We start from the raw sequence: 14,008 nt of genomic DNA, 5'->3' as shown, positions 1-14,008 counted from the left end.
TAATCTACGGGAAGCAGGAAGCAGAAATGACTTCTGCAGTTTTACACTCTCAATTTAAAGAGCAAAAATTAAATCTCTAAATCTTTACAGTTTTTAGTTAAAATAAGATTTGGGTGGGTGTAGTATCTGGCTGAGAATAACTCTGGGGGTTTGCTTTTTCTTGCCAGCGTTGCTGCAATTTTGTTAAGTCACTTAATCTCCTTGCCTGTTTCTTGTTTGCAAAATGTGCTTATAATTATATAGCTGTGCCTTTGTAAAGTGCTTACCTGTGTATAAAAAGCATTGTGTGCCATGAGCAGACAGCTAAGGTGCTTTGACTAGTGTTAACTCACCTTGGCAGAGCCCCACAACAGAGAAAACAGAGTTTATATGCAGGCTGTGCAAACTGAACAGGGAGGACTGTAAAATAATGTGATGAGCCATTTATTAAACATCTTAATTCTGTTTGGAAGTAAGATTAATCTGTGTCTTTTCCTCTCCCAGGCCCGAGCTGGAATCATTAGCACTGTAGAGGTTCTAAAAGTCATGGAAGCTTTTGTGAATGAGCCCAATTATACTGTGTGGAGCGACCTCAGCTGTAACCTGGGGATTCTTTCAACTCTCTTGTCCCACACAGACTTCTATGAGGAAATCCAGGTGTTCGTGAAAGATGTCTTTTCACCAATAGGGGAGAGACTGGGATGGGACCCCAAACCTGGAGAGGGTAGGAAACTTATGCTGTGAAATCCAGTAGTGGGTTTGGAAAACTCATGCGTAAATAAGCCATCAAGATTTTGGGAAATGGAAGAGAAGGGAGGAAGAGGAATCTGAAGTAGGCATTCAGGGATATTTTTGTATTTAAAAACAGACAGACAAACACAAAACTGCCAAACAACCCTCTGTTATCAGGCACAAGTTAAAATGGTAAAACTTTTCCCTACCTGGTCACTTACTGATAAAAATTCTCTGCTTTAGCTTTGCATCTATTGGAGTGCATGAAACTTATTAGACTACAAGGTTGGAAAGCCATGTACGTGCATGTTTACTTGTCCTAGTCAGTCCTGTTGTGGACGCAAATGGTTAATATTACTGACTTAGCTCAGGTTACAGGTCTAGCCTGTTGTGTTTGGGCCAGAATCATCTTCTCCTAACCCTCTTGCTGTAAAAAAAAAATCAATGTATTCTCCAGCTGGCACCAAGGAGGGTGAGAAAAGGCCTAGTTTCTCTAGATACGCTGAAGCATGTGGAAGGATTGTTATACAGCTCTGTCCTGATCACTCTAGGTGGAAGAACACTTAAATTAATTGCTGAATTGTGTCTCCAAATAATTATTCTTTTCCTCCTACTTGCTCATTAGGTCATCTAGATGCCCTTCTGAGAGGTCTGGTCTTGGGCAAACTAGGAAAAGCTGGGCACAAGGCAACATTAGAAGAAGCCCGACGCCGATTTAAGGACCATGTGGAAGGAAAACATATGCTGTCAGCTGATTTGAGGAGTCCTGTAGGTTACTGTAAATTTTGGTTCCCAAAAGACTGTCCCCACTCACTTAGCACTGTGTGCACTGAACTCTTGTATTTCCAAGAATAGGGAAGCCAGTGTCAAGGTATGAGACTGACTGGTTTTGGCAGAGGTGGTGGGAGCTTGGATAAGTCCAGTTATGAAGAAAATGATACTGGGGAGCATGGTACAAACATCTCTGTGTTTCTTGAATCAAGTAAGCCTCATCTGTTGTGGCCAATACTTAGTCATAACTAATAAGCTCAGCTGTACACCCAGTTTGACTGCCACAGAACAACTCTGGTCTCTAGATTGTTTTGGGTTTTGAAGACTATTCAAGTGCGGTGCTGAACCTGAGCTGATGTCTACTCATTTACATCCATCCCTGACCAGTCTATGTCCTGCAGGTTTAATAGCACTGTGGTAAACTCCAGGGATCGTGGAAGAGCTCTGCAGGTGTCATCTTGGCCCTGCAGAGCACAAAGTCTAACTATGGTAGATATGGATTGAGTGTATGTGAAGTATTCACTAGCTGGCTGTTGCGTGGTACAAAGATTTCTTGTTCTGGTGTTTTGCTATGGTTGAAATTACCAAAATTATGCTGAAATTGAGGAAGAGGTAAAGGAGTTGATGCATCTTTAAAATCCAGTCTTAAAACATAGAAGGGATCAGTGCTGGTATCTTCCAGATCTGTTCACTTGTCTTAAATCTACCCCAAATATGTAGAAATTGACTGTTGCACTTCTAAAAGTGTGGTTTTTGAAGGACCTTGCTTGTTTATGCTCTGTCTTAGGTATATGTAACTATTTTGAAGCATGGAGATAGTACTGCTTTAGACACTATGCTGAAGGTGAGTGCACACTCTGTTGTTAACACTGCCAGCTTATGCAATGAAAAGCTAAATATTCCACCCTACAAGTTCCTCTCAGACATAGTTTATCTGCACACAGGCTCAATCTGATGTTTTACAGATTATGTGAATGCTAGGGCTTCATTGTGTTCCTTAGTCCGTGGGTAGTGTGAAATTGCCACCTAGTGGATTGTTGCATCTCTCATTTTGGGATTATTTTTCATTGCTTGGAGGCACGGTCCTACTTGACCTTATATAAACAGTGGTGAAGATCAGTTTATTACTAATGGTACTTTCTGCTGATGTACGTGTAATGAGGTCCCTAATGTGGATAGCTGCAGGTTGATTCATTAACAAGTTCAATTTGTCACATGTTGGGCTTGAAGACTAATCTAGCAGCTCTAACATATACAGCAAGCTCAGTAATGCTAGGTAAGAAGTCAGCATTTAATACCATGCATTAATATTATTCACTTTGGTTTTGAAGCTTCACAAGCAAGCAGACATGCAGGAGGAGAAGAACCGAATTGAACGAGTTCTTGGAGCCATCTCTCAACCAGAACTGATTCAAAAAGTTCTCACCTTTGCACTTTCAGTAAGTTATTGGAAAAGCTGTGCTTCCTTACCTTGTGAGAATGACAAGTGCGCACAAATAATGCGCTAGAGTAGGAGCAATAGTCTTAACGATTAAATCTTTGAGTTGTACCTTAAAGTTTGGAGGGGGGGGGAAGCTATCATTGACAGATTCAGCATAGAAAAGCATAAGGCCAATTCAGCATAGAAATGTATAAAGCCAACATGCTATATTTGTTCAAACAGTCTTGAATACTTGTCTACACTTTCCTCTTCAGGAGGAGGTACGTCCACAGGACACGGTATCTGTTATTGGTGGAGTAGCTGGAGGCAGCAAGCAGGGGAGGAAAGCTGCTTGGAAATTTGTAAGGGACAATTGGGAGGAACTTTATAATCGATACCAAGGTGGATTCTTAATATCCAGACTAATAAAGGTACGTGCAGCTGTGAGAAAAGTCCTGTTCACATACATGACCAAAACTAAACTGTTACATTTGAAATGCTAAATGCTTACCCTTGGTTAATATTTTTTTCCTTCAGCTAACAGTGGATGGATTTGCAAATGATAAAATGGCCTCAGAAGTTAAGGTAAGAAATTTTAGTTAGTGATTAACATCACCTGTGACAAACATTGTGTGCTCTAGACTGTAAGCACCTAATGGAAGAGCCATGAGTTTCTATGAGGCTTTTGTTTTTGAGCAGTGGCTCTGCCTCTATTTTGACTGTTGCCTAGTCCCCGGATTGCACTGCTTTAGGTTGAGTTATTTTATTGAAATGTCTTAAATTAGCAGTTTCACAAAGTAATGTGCAACTTCTAGTGGTTTCTGTTTCATTTGTTTCACTCATTTAAACTTTTGTAAACTCCAGCACAGTTTGTGGCAATGGTTTTGAGACTCCCCAAGAGACAACCTTTAAAGACAATTGTAGCAAAATTTGTAGTCGTTACAACTTCCATAGTAAGCTGAGGCTTTTACACCACCACTTCGTTCCTCCCCAGACTGATATGGCACGTTTGGGGCTGACTGCGCTAGCACCCAGGGACTCCTGGGGGAATTAATTGGCTAAATTCCATACTATAGGTCCAAGTTTTATGTGGTCATTTGTGCTGTGTACTAAGAGCAAGACTTTGATACAAGGCAGGTTAATGTGTTTGGAGAGAGTCTGTCTTGAAGTCAGTGGCTCAAGATGATGTGATTTCATTACTGCGCTCAAGTATCCCCTCTGACTTGGGAGTGTAGGCACTGCTCTTGGTAGAGTTTTGAGAATGTGTGTATGTTTTATTATTTACTCTTTGCCTGCACTTTTACAGGGACTCCTTCTTGGAAGAAGAAACTTAAATATATGGCCCTTAATTATCACTTTCCTGTTAGGAAAATACTCGGGAGGAATTCTTATTTCAAAGATAAGCTGAGCCATGAGCTCTATCTATCATTTTATCATCTAGTGATCTCTTCTTAGAAAAGATATAGTAGCATAAGTGATTTTACAGAGAAATCCTGCACTATAGTTAATTTTTTTCTTAAAGAACACTGTGCAAAACGTTTACCAGAACAACCATCCCTAACTAAATCATAACTACTTTCCAGGAGAACTTCCTGAGACCGTATACCTAGCTTTTAGCTGGAGTACTTACTGTGTCTGAGTCTCGATGTCACCTTGTAGCGTACATCGTTGTGAGGTGATCTGCCAAATACTGGGAAAAACCTGCTTGTATGAAGATGGGGGATGACTCCCTGCTATGCCGGTTTACTCTACCCTTTAACCAATTGTGAAGTGCAAAGTCACAGGAGCCTCTGGTGCAGTTTCTTCAGCTTCAGCTATTTGCAGGGGATCGATATTGTTGATTCTGGAGGAAGAAATGTGAGACTACTCAGCAAAACTCTTGAGTGCTGTTGGTGCTTGGAGGTCATTATGCAGCTTGGAAAGAGGCCTAGGTAGAATGCTAAGAAATCTGATACCTAGACAAATGCTTTAGCAAAATGGCCTTAGGCTTCTGTTAGCGTCTTCTTCCAAGTATCCAGAAATACACACTTGATTTGCTGCTTGTTTGTTGCCTCCCAATGAGGGACTGAATGCATCTCTTCAAGTGCTGCTTGCTGTCCCTGGCAGCAAGGACAGTACAGGACAGGAGGCAGTGTTTGGGCTAGTTCATAGAAAGCTACCGTGGCTTTACTTTAGCAGAGAAATGGAGGCATTTTGCTGTTCCCACTCTGTACTTGGGATTACACGTCTTGCAAACTCAGCAAGCACCCTGCAAATTTTTCAGGGTCTGTAATGTTGGTGAGAGCAGATAGCAGGAACTGTAGCCAGACAAGGAACATAATTCACAAAAGCATTTCTATATAATCTAGGGAATCTGGCGACTTAAAAATATAATCTTGTCTATGCCTGTTTATACCCTTATGGATGGTTGTGTGCTTTTTATACAGGCCTTCTTTGAGAGTCACCCAGCTCCATCGGCAGAACGCACTGTCCAGCAGTGCTGTGAAAATATTCTGCTGAATGCAGCTTGGCTGAAGCGGGACGCCGAGAACATCCACCAATATTTTCTGCAGCGCAAGGCCCCACCAGCCATGGTGTGAATCTGTGCATGCCACTGCTGCAGTCCTGCTGCCGCCTCATGGGGAGAGGGAGGAGCTACCCAACAGCTGATTCATATGCCAAGAATTTGGAGTCTTTTTCTCAAACCAATGGGGATTGGACAATGAATGTAGTTAACTGGTTCCTGCTCACACTCCAGATTTAAATTCTATTAAAATTATCAGCAATTCAGCAAAAAAAAAAAAGAGAGAGAAAAATCTGTAAATATGATAGTAATAAAATAGAGCATAACAAAACTGTGAAACTTCCTCAAGCCTTGTCAGTGGTTAAAATATTTAACACCCCCCTCCTGACACTCTTATTGACAGATGTTCTGTTTTTTTACACCTTCCCCCAGCCCTCTCCAAAAAAAGGAAACCAGTGGTTTCTAGGTCAGTGGAATTTTGTGGAGAGTCTGGGGCAAGAATGGGTTAATGCCTCTGAGCGTTGTGTGGAACAGGTCACTCGGAAAGGCAGGTAGCTGGTATAACATAGAGTCTGTGCATCATTCTAAGTGCAAGGTTTTGGGGAGATGTTCCTGCAACCCCCCCCCCAATCCAAGGATAGTAGGTTCCCTCCCTTTTGTGTTACCTCTCAGCAAAAAGAAAAATGTTCTGTTGCTCTTCGGTTTTTCTCCTTGGTTCCACTTGCTGATGTCCTTCTTAGAGATAATGGAATTGTAAGGAAACATCTTTCATAGCCACATTAAATAAGAGAAAGATTCATGCAATTTTTTTTTTTTCTTACTAAATTGCACCCTCAAAATGCATGCAAATGAGGAGATAACTACTGTGTGACTGGTTCTCCTGGCTGCTGTTAGGGCAGGTCTCTTCTATTCAAGACACCGTTATTTGTCTAAAAGATCCAGCTTGTTCAATCTCCTCATGGCCGTAGCAACACTAGCTTTTCGTTCCTTTCTGTGATGTTGATGGTAATTTGATTCAGAAGCCTTAAATTAGTGATGACTGGCGTGATGATGAAGTCTAAGCTGTGTGCCATCATTTACTTCACAAAGCAGCGTGGTCTACTAACCAGACACAACACCCTCTAATACAAAGGTTGGAGTTCCATATATATTTTTTTTTTCTTTAACAGGAATTCGTATTTGGTGTGGCTTAACTGTATTTCAGAAGGTCATCAGACTAACTGTCAGACTGCTTCCCTGAAACATTTTTGTGCTATTGTTTAAAAAAAAAAAAAAAATTAAAACGGTTGGCGTTAATAAAAATGTCAATGTGAAATTCATGTCCTGATCTTGTGTTCTGTTTGAAGCCTGAAAGAGTGTTGCTGCTTTCAAAGGACCTAAACCTCTGAGGGAACAGCGGAGGTCACGTGTCGATGGTGTCTTTAACAGCCCCAAGGAAACCCTTGTTCTCAGCCTTCTCCTCTTCTGCTATCAGTGCTAGGTCTTAGGGCAGCTGAATGAGCACATACCGTACTGATCGTAAGTAGATCTTGTGTAATCTGAATAAAGATTGTAGTCAAGCACTAAAGAACTAACCAGGACAGAATTTGGAAGGTAAAGGAAAGGGAAAATAATGGTGAATAAGCAAATTTCTATTAAACAAACACCTGAAAAGTTGAGGGACTCTGCAAGTGGGAGTAGTATTGTGCAGATGCTGCTGATGCCAACGGTGATGAGCCAGGGCAGGGATACACACCAGAATGGGCAAGCTTATAGTTAGCGGAGGCGCAGTGCTCTTGAACAGTATCGCATGGGTTGGTATCCCTAGGGCTAGTGTGGCTATGTGGTCAGAAATGAGACTGAAACAGGAATTCCGTTTGTCCTGAGTCATATCTGTTAACTTGACTGATGTTTTTTCCTGCTGTCAGCACTGCAGAGCCAATGTAATTTCAGAAGAGTAAGCTGGTTTCTCTTCTGCTTCTTGCACATTGACAAAATAACATGCAAAGTTGTGATTCCAGCATGACTGGTGATGTATGAAATGAGAAGTACTGTAGCTGCAAGTTGAGGTGATCTTGTTTTGACTTTAAACAATGCAAATGACATGCAAGCAGTTGAAGGAGAGCGACAAAAATAACAAGCTTGTGGTCAGTGAGCAAACTGAATAGTCTCAGCAGACTGACTAGTCCTAGTCTCTTCTGCATGCAAAGAAAGTAGATTTTAATTCTTCATGAAAGTAAGTTTGGGATTTGTCCACTTAATGTGAGATCTTTTTTTTCCATTGGAGACAAACTGATGCTCAGGAGAGGGTCAGGACAAGAACAGCAAGAGTTACTGTGGATGAGGAAAGAGATGAAATGGGGCTCACATGATGATTAGCAAGGATATTGTCCGTAAGAATTGAGTGTATTTGCTAGGGCTGTTGAGGGTGCAGTGTCCCAGCACACATCAGGGATACCTAAATGATACAGAAGCTAGCTTTTAACAAGGACTCCACTGTATCTACTCAGGTTAAGCATGTTTGAAGAAATCTTGATATATTCTTTCTTCTCTCTCAGGCAGTTTCATTGGTTTCTGTGTCTTAGATAAAGACCTAAACTACATAGGTAATAGTGGTGTCCTTTATTCCTAGTACAGGCTTATAATGGAAATAAAAGCAATGTAAGTTTTCCCAGCAGCAGTAGGAGGAGTTTGCCTCCATGTCTCTTCTATCACTGTCAGGCGTAATGAGATGGTCCTGCCTGGACGAGTCCTGGTGATTGAGTGATGACAAAAGTCTGCATTGAATCTGGCTCACAAAAACATTGGTGTGAAAATCTCCTTCAACGTCTGGAACAGAAAGGTTTTCTTAATGATTAAACTTACTATGTGCACCCACTTCTTCACCGAGAGGGTGGTCAGTCACTGGGCCAGGCTCCCCACAGAAGTAAGTGGTCATGGCACCAAGCCTGTCAGAGATCAAGGAGAGTCTGGATGATGCTCTTAGTCATACGGGTCAGTTTTAGGTAGTCCTGTGAGGAGCAGGATGTTGGACTTGATGACCCTTATGGGTCCCTTCCAACTCGAGATACTCTTATTTGTTGCTCATTTAACTTACTTTTTTGATACAACGCTAGTACCTGGCTTTAATCTTGGCACTTACAAGTAAGTAACCTTGTCCTTTTGCCTTCTGTTTGCCTCCCTATCCCCCCCTCCAACAAAACCACAAAAAGCTTTCTTTAGTGAGCATCCTCCTGCCTAGGAGGCAGCAGAGTTGTTCCAAAATAGACGATGTGTGTTGTTGTTACCTTGCCCTTCTCTTGTTCTTCATAGTTTCAGGTAAACTTATGGAAACAGTACTTGTTGCAGACCTCTGGTTTTTGTTGCAGACAGGTTGGCTGTGCTGTGTCCAAGGTACTGCCTTGCCATAAAGCTTCCCCTTTAAAGAAGTAGGAGCTTGATTCCTGCCAAGGTGGAACATTGGTCTGATAAAACATGGATTGATACAGCCAGTTTGCAAGTCAGGCTTTTGCCTGGTGAGCTGTCTTACTGCTGTGCCAAAGCTGTTCGCTTGAATTTCAGGTGATCAGGCTTGGGACAGCTGCTGCCCTTACTGCAGGGGCTGCTTCCTGCTCATGTGTCAACTGAGGCAGTGGTTTATGAAGAAAAATGTATTAAAGCAATGTAAATTTCTTGGTCTTGAGCAGAGGATGCATGAGTGATTCGTGCAATGTTCTTTTAGCCTTGAGATTAAAGGGTTAATTCATATTTTAAAATCATTTCTGAAGCAAATCCATGCTGCAGATTGTTGGGGGCTTGGAGGAAGGGGGCATGGTTAGGGGATAGTTCATTTTTTACCTGTCCTGTTTTTTAAATTGTCTCCCTAATCATTTTGCCTTGGTCGTGATTAGGTGTAGCAGCCTTGGCTAGGTGGATCTTCAGTTTGAGATGTGTCCTTTTTTCCTACCCCATCAGCCTTAGATAACTGAATCTGAGTTTTAAGGAAATCTCAGCATGTTCATTTGTTTGCTTCTCTTAGCAGGGGCAGTAAAAATAATGAAAGTGGTTGAAATCTAGTCGGTGTTGGTTGCAACTGCAAGCTGATACAAAGCCAGTTTGACACTGAGCCAGTATGGAATGGTCAGGCACCTGCACTGCGTTTGGCCCCATGACACTGAAATGCGGAGATTCAAATAAGCTGGAAATTGAGTTTTTGAAATTGTTTTTGGGAACGCTTACAGTGGGCGGAGAACTGGTGGCCTCCTGCCCTGCCATTGCTGACGCAGATCCAGTCCTGCCACTGACACAGCCAGGTTTGCTCGGAAAGCGTCCCCTCCATTTAAAAAAATAGTAATCGCACGTGTGAACTCTCCAAAGCAATTTGGAAAAGGCAAGTTTTGTAATAACAAAAATATACATTCCTATATATAGTCATTGCTTTGATATTTGCAAGACTCTTACACGTGGGATAGAATAATATTTAATCTGTCAGGGAAAAAGGCACAAGCTTGCCAGGCGGATGTGGAATTAGCTGGGAAAGTTTTGGAATCCAGTTTACTCTCCAAAAATACCCAGGTTTCAGACCAAAATTTTATCTAGCATAAGGGGAACTGCAGCATCTGGAAAGACTTATTATTTGCTTCCCCAAACGCCAGGCTCTCTTCCCAAACATACTTGCGTTAAGAATATATTCCATCTTTTAAATTAGAGTAAAATTAAATGGTGTACAGCAAAAAAAAAAAGCCTGTGAACCCTTTGAAAAACAATCAAAACCCCAGCAAAACCCTAAGCTTGACTTCCCAAATCCTTCTCCAACGTGTAACTACTTGTTTCTGTACAGGGTCATGAGATGCAGTGAGGTCTTGGTGTTATCCACCATTGAGTGTCCCTGTGATTAGCTGTTACATCGCTGTGTTTCAGAGACTACACCCGTGTCCTTGTTAAAGGTACCTTAACCCATGCAAAATAGCTGTACGACTGAAAATGCTCTGTGACAGGCAATGGATAAATGAGTCTTGGCCACCAGGATCAGGACAAGGCTCACGGCAGCCATAGGATTGATACCAACTTGAGTGAAGCCACCTTGTATTGCTGAGTGGATTCTGGTTAGTGAAGGAGGATCATGTGTGGCTTGTCCTTCAGTGAGGATGTCAACATGAGCATCCTTCCACCCCCCAGTGAAGGTAGGACCAAGCAGTAACGAGCGATCAAAAATCGGGCTGAGCAGTGGCTGGCTCAGTGAGCTCCATTTGGGCTCTTTCAGACTTTCAGTACAGGAGAGCTCCATTTGCTGTGCTAAATTTGTGGTTTAAGGTTAAAATTACTCATGTTCAAGTGAAAATGTGTGGGGAAAATACACGTATGTGCCAAAACTCAGAGCCAAAGAGGATAGTGTGCTGTGCTCCACCGTAATCCTTTTCACTGGGTTGATGTTGTGGACTCATTAACTTTTCTTTTACAGGGACCCAAACAAGGAAAGAAAAGTGAGGTTATTTTAAGACTGAACATAACCAAAGTGCTTGGAAATAATTCCCTCTAAGCAAGGAAGACCAGGTGAGTGTCTCTGCTCAGCCTTGTGTAACTTAGTCATCTGTGCCGGCTGGATTTCATCCAGGTTTTTTTTTCAAAACTGGATTTCATCACCTGACTGTTAGGAAAATGCATCTTCTCTTTGCAGCACCTAAGTCAACCTTTGGGCTGCTCCAGCAGGGTGAGATGGAGTGCACAGAAATCCACCATGTTGCTGCAATTCAGGATTAGAGAAGTGTGGAGTGTTAAGCAGCCTTTAACATTTTGCTTCCTACAGCGGAAGGGCTGCACCTGGTGCACGTGTTGTCCTTTCAAAGCACATGTGGTTGTTCGTGTAAATAATCTTATTCTGGATTCCTGTGTAACTTCTTAAATCTGGCGTCATCGAAACTCTGCTTGATTTACAGTGGTTCCTTAGAGGTGTCCACTGAACTCCAAGCTCTGGACATATATAAAATCACAGATAGTTCCTGTCCCATGGAATTTCTCTGTATGTAGGATTTTCTGAGAAACCTGAAGGTACTGAGCAGCCTCGATAGACTCGGGAAGGGGAACCTGGTCACCTAGTTTGTTCTATCCATTTCGCTTGCCAAAATAACCCCCAAGTACCCTGTCTCTAGAGTCAGCAGCTTTTCAGCATTTCTCTCCCAGTTTCTGTAGTCAGTTTATGAAAACAGGAGATGATATAAGCCTCTGTAATGTGAATGCTGAGTATGCCATTTATGGCAATGAGGAGAAAAACAGTGCATCTAGCTCAAGTTTACAGCTCCTGCCCAAGCACTACCAGAGCAAGCTGATTCCGCAGTCTCGCTTACCCTGATTTTACTCTGGGTTTTCGGGCTTTCATTGCTACCAAGGCCAGATTTGTAGAAAATTCTTTAGTCCTTCTCTCTCTCCCTGGCTTTCCTATGGGAGCAGTCCCTAAGGAAAGTCATCCTGGTCAGCAACATGGAAGGGTTGCAGTGGTCAGTGAAACTGCACTTGCTGAAGGACTGTGCGCTTCTGGGTTGCGTCCTAGAGCTTAGGGCTGGGGAGGGGAATAGGGAAGCAGTTTGGAGCGGGACAGGGTTCAGCTAATCCCAGCAGCAAACTGCAGCTGTGTACCAGGCTCCTCTGTTCCTGTCTGGTCTCCTCCCTGCTGGGGATTAGCTGCAAGAGAGTGAATTTCACCTGATTTCAACCCAAATGCTGCTCAGTGAGTTGACTTTGATCTGCTAGCGGAGGCGTACTACAGAGTGGCGAAGAGGGCTGTACATGAAGTGAACTCCATTACTTCAGGCTGAATAACATGTCCATTCTGTTCCATGAGTCAAGCTGTAAATAATAATTGGTCTTAAACGAGTCAACGATGTGAAGTGTTTACCACTCTGCCCGTCCAGACTCCTCCGCTGGTGCAGATTTACCAGGGAGCGGCATGCCTCTCTCCTTCTGCTAGCACTGCGTGCTGTGGTCACGCTGTCGGTGCCTCCGCATCCTGCGCTCCTTCGCTGTCTTATCTCGGACATCTCAAAGGTTTGCAGTCACCAGTGAATGCAGTCCCCGTCCACTTTCCGGGGGTTAGTCTCAGGTTTGTTTTTCCAGCTGGAGTGGCTGAGAGAAGTGCAGGCAAGACACCGTAAGAACGTGCAACAAGATGATGGCAGCAGGACAAACAGAATTAAAATCCTGATGTATGGACCTTTTTTAGCCCTGCTTGTAACTGCATTAAACCTGCCAGCATTGATACTTAGTACTCCTCACCCAGAGATCCCAAAGCACTTTACAAAAGAAGCTGATCCAGATCAGTCCCCATTTTAAAATCTGAGACTCAAGGCATAGGTAGGCAAAGGAAGTTCTCCGAGATGCTCCTGCAGGCCGCTGGCAGAGGTAGGGACAGTATCTAGGTCTCCTGAGCCCCAGAGTACCGGTCCATTCCTGTAACCTGAATTTCTTTAGGGGAACGATGAATCTTTTTTGTGTTGCACAGCTATGGGCGAGTCCACTTTCTCAGCAATGAGTAAGACCAGTCTTCAGGGGCCAGCACTTGTTTTGCCCTGCAGCATAACACTTTCCTCAGGTTTGTGGAGGGAAACAGCAGTAGTGTGGGACAGGAAGGCCTGGAGACATCAAGGATGAGTTAGACTGTTTTTCCCCATCTTCCGCTTTCAGCTGGATAGGGGAGGGAAGCCTGCTTGGGATTTCAGCTCACGGGAGGAAGCAGCGGTGGTGATGCTGGCCTCTGGAAGCTGCTCCACCTCTGCGTGTCCTGGGCTGGAGAAGGTCACGCAGCACCTGAAGCCTGATGTACCTTTCCTGCAGCCGGTTGATAAATGCAGTTATTTGCAACTGGAATGACAGTGCGCCTTTAGCTGCAGGACTGACTCTGTGTATGGTGCAGGAATGTGACTGTCAGGACAGTCTGTCATGCTCATCATGTTGACTATTCCCAAGTATTCGTAACTCGAGAGTTTTTCCCTGCTGCGGTCAGCTAAACTTCCCCCCTTCCCCTCATTTACCCGTTCAGAGACGGTGGCATTCGATCGGATCCCATTTCTGGAGTGCGTCCCTTTCCCAGGAAACCAAAATATATTCAGAGCAGAGAATGATTAATGGAAGAAATATGACTGCCAGGGAAGAGCAGAGCCTAACGCACGTCTGCCTGGAGTGGAGCTCGCCTCTCCCATGGCAGCAGCGCCCTTCCCGGCATCCTCAGACTCCTGCCCGCAGGAGGCGAGGACGGGGCTGGGTCGCCAGGTAATTGTCCCTTCTCCCTGTGGCCTTGGGATTTATTTAGTCCCACAATACAGCCTGATTGTGTTACTAATTGCTCTCTCCTGGTGAGCAAGCTAGAACCCTGCAAGTCACAGAGACAGCCTTGACTGGGCTTTAATTATTCAGTTACACCTTTGTTCTGCCCTGCTTTTTTTTTTTTCCCCAGGTGTTCATTTTAACTTTTTTTTTTTCTTTCCCCTCTAATATCCTGCATCCTGAGGGATTGGGGTCCGGTCTTCCCTGCCCTCGGATGTGCGGCTCTGTCACCCCTTTGGTCGGGCCAGACAGGGGTGCAGAGGGACACCCCCCCCGGCCCGAGTCCCGCGGGGAGGTCGGATGAGGGGTCTCGGTGCCGGTACCGGTGG

General features: G+C 43.7%; 1 protein-coding gene across 2 annotated transcripts in view; it reads left to right on the top strand.

Annotated features, from left to right (window-relative positions):
- Positions 1–6,724, top strand: part of NPEPPS (aminopeptidase puromycin sensitive) — a 39,324-nt gene extending 32,600 nt beyond the window's left edge. For both annotated transcript variants that reach the window (XM_052785329.1, XM_052785330.1), the window contains exons 17-23: positions 484–703; positions 1,337–1,479; positions 2,270–2,326; positions 2,814–2,921; positions 3,178–3,333; positions 3,440–3,487; positions 5,329–6,724. In XM_052785329.1, the coding sequence (XP_052641289.1) occupies positions 484–703; positions 1,337–1,479; positions 2,270–2,326; positions 2,814–2,921; positions 3,178–3,333; positions 3,440–3,487; positions 5,329–5,481 (885 nt within the window). In that variant the 3' untranslated portion in view covers positions 5,482–6,724. The remainder of the gene's footprint in view (positions 1–483; positions 704–1,336; positions 1,480–2,269; positions 2,327–2,813; positions 2,922–3,177; positions 3,334–3,439; positions 3,488–5,328) is intronic.
- The last annotated feature ends 7,284 nt before the right edge of the window (positions 6,725–14,008 follow it).

This window comes from Harpia harpyja, chromosome 4 (genome assembly GCF_026419915.1).
Source record: "Harpia harpyja isolate bHarHar1 chromosome 4, bHarHar1 primary haplotype, whole genome shotgun sequence".
NCBI classification, from domain to species: Eukaryota; Metazoa; Chordata; class Aves; order Accipitriformes; family Accipitridae; genus Harpia; species Harpia harpyja.
The sequence above is the reverse complement of the archived record's forward strand: the minus strand, read 5'-3'. Positions and strand labels throughout refer to the sequence as shown.